At 49.1% G+C, this 2138-nt stretch overlaps 1 protein-coding gene across 1 annotated transcript in view; it reads right to left on the reverse strand.

Annotated features, from left to right (window-relative positions):
* LOC147619166 (uncharacterized) overlaps positions 1-1728 on the reverse strand; it is a 3178-nt gene extending 1450 nt beyond the window's left edge. The window contains exons 1-3 of the mRNA XM_086772781.1: positions 1593-1728; positions 1186-1503; positions 1-737 (exon numbers count right to left, since the gene is read on the reverse strand). The exon at positions 1-737 is cut by the window's left edge and continues 328 nt beyond it. Of these exons, the coding sequence (XP_086628907.1) occupies positions 1-737; positions 1186-1503; positions 1593-1622 (1085 nt within the window). The 5' untranslated portion in view covers positions 1623-1728. The remainder of the gene's footprint in view (positions 738-1185; positions 1504-1592) is intronic.
* Between the last annotated feature and the right edge of the window lie 410 nt (positions 1729-2138).

Below are 2138 nucleotides of genomic sequence, written 5' to 3' on the forward strand. Positions count from 1 at the left end.
GGTGTCTTCCTCGGAATGAGCCCTGTTAGCATGTTCCTGAACTTGCTAGGAGTTACACTGGGAGATTTGCTTGCAGACTCCCTCTCTAGAGGGGAGGCATGGCCCGAGAAGAGACCAACAGGATCAGCCATGGATGTGTGTTTGGGGGAAGAGAACCAGTTGCAAACATCTCCATCTTTGAGGTCATCTGCTGAGGGGTCTGGCTGTGGGACAGGTAATGGCTCCTCCTGCTTGTCTTTAGAGATGGATAAGTCAAATGTTTTTTGGCAAAGTTGATGAGGAGAGGGGGGTTCTCGCACAGGGCAATGCTCAGGTCTCAGAAAGTCCAAGGCATGGGGAACCCGCAGCTGGCCAGATTCTTTCTCCATCTTCACAGCAGAAGCAGTAGGCTTGCTGCTTCCCCCGCTACTGTTCGTCTTGTTGAGGCGACACACAGCCCCCATCATCTGCTTCAAGGGAGAAGTAGAAGCAGGTTTGGTGCTAGTATCTGCCTCAGTTTTGCGCACAGGCATCCTCAAGGTGTCAGATTCTGTCATAGATTGAGCCTTTGCCCTTCTTGATGATGGTGTTCTCACTGCACTTCTTGTCCTCGTTACCTTAGCATCACTAGCAGCATTGCTGTTGAAGAGGAAGTCCTCTGCATCGATGATTGCCCCTTGGTCTGCCAAGCGCAAGATCAGAGGATTCTTTGCAGCATGATACTCATTCTCAGAAATGCAGGCTGCAAACAGAAGGTCCTGTCACAAATTTACAAATGGAGAGTCAGAGAGACCATAGGGGGTTAGGAGTTTTGGCTAATGAGCATTGAGGATTAGGTTCAGAGTTATGGTGAGGGATAGATAGGACATCAAAACCCTTACGTCAACAGCATGCTCACCTGCTATTGATGTAAGGGTTATGGAGTAGTACATGTCACAGAAACGCTGTTGTATCGTAAGATGTGGTTCTGGGGACCTGTTGCATCCGAGGCTTTAGGGTTCTGATAACTGCCTGTTTAGGGGAGTTTCAAAACACTTTCATCAACAGCATGCTCACCAGCTGTTGATGGAAGATTAGGACTTCTACCTGTTTCACAAACTCATGCATCTAAAGCTTTAGAGCTAAGTTTTCACTGTGGGTCAGCGTTGGGGTTAGGTTTAGCGTTAGGATTAGGATTAGGGTTAGGGTAAAAGCTGCCATGCTCACCTGCAAGAAGAGAAGCTTGTCTCGCGTGAATTCAGCCCATTCTCCATCTGGATGAGGCGATTTTAGGAAGGCGAGCACCTGGCCTTTGCAGGCGCCCACCTGCTGCTGCGGCACTAGGCCCTCTCTGGAGAGGCAGACCAGGTTGAGCAGGCGGTGGAACATGTCCTGCTGCCACTTGAGGTTGTCCATTTGCTGGAGGGCTCGCTTCGTATCCACGCTCGGAATCGACGCCTCTGTGCGTGGCTGCTGCCCCATGTATGAAGCGCATCGCTGCAGCAACGGCGTTATGTTATTGCGGTAGAGGGCGGAAGCGCTGTCCTGGAGGACCAAAACATATACATCAGGAAACCCTGTGAGAAGAGAACCTCGTTTGATCAATATGAGAGAGAGAGAGAGAGAGATCTCACCTGCAAGCCTGCTGCAAAGCCAGTGTCCATCTCGCTTCGTGCCCGTTGTGCGCGCCTTTGGGTTGAAGAAATAGTATGGAGTCGAACAGGAGTTTTTTTTAAAAAAAAATAGGTGGGTGTGCTTCAACGGTCACTTGTATCCACTTAGTACTGCTACACCTATTGATGGGAGAAACCTGTCACACAAGTTCTTCCACATAGCCCACTTGTTATGGTGTTTCAAGTCCATGCATAAGGGTGGCTAGTTGTTAGGGTGTTTCAAGTCCATGCATGAGGGTCGAAGGTTCAAAACCCGACCCCTCTCACCCCGACCCCGCATAAGGGTGGCTAGTTGTTAGGGTGTTTCAAGTCCATGCATGAGGGTCGAAGGTTCAAAACCCGACCCCTCTCACCCCGACCCTGCTGACCGCTTGAGGTGGTGCTTTTTAAAGATGGAGCGTGTATAGTAATTTCTAATTCGTCAAACTTTTTTTTGTAAAATTCCCTAGTTTCCTTCTTACAAAGAGAATAGAAAAATCAACGCTCATAGTATATGTTCAATGTTAG

This window comes from Cibotium barometz, chromosome 33, assembly GCF_041138505.1.
Source record: "Cibotium barometz isolate CiBa-2024 chromosome 33, ASM4113850v1, whole genome shotgun sequence".
Lineage (NCBI taxonomy): Eukaryota > Viridiplantae > Streptophyta > Polypodiopsida > Cyatheales > Cibotiaceae > Cibotium > Cibotium barometz.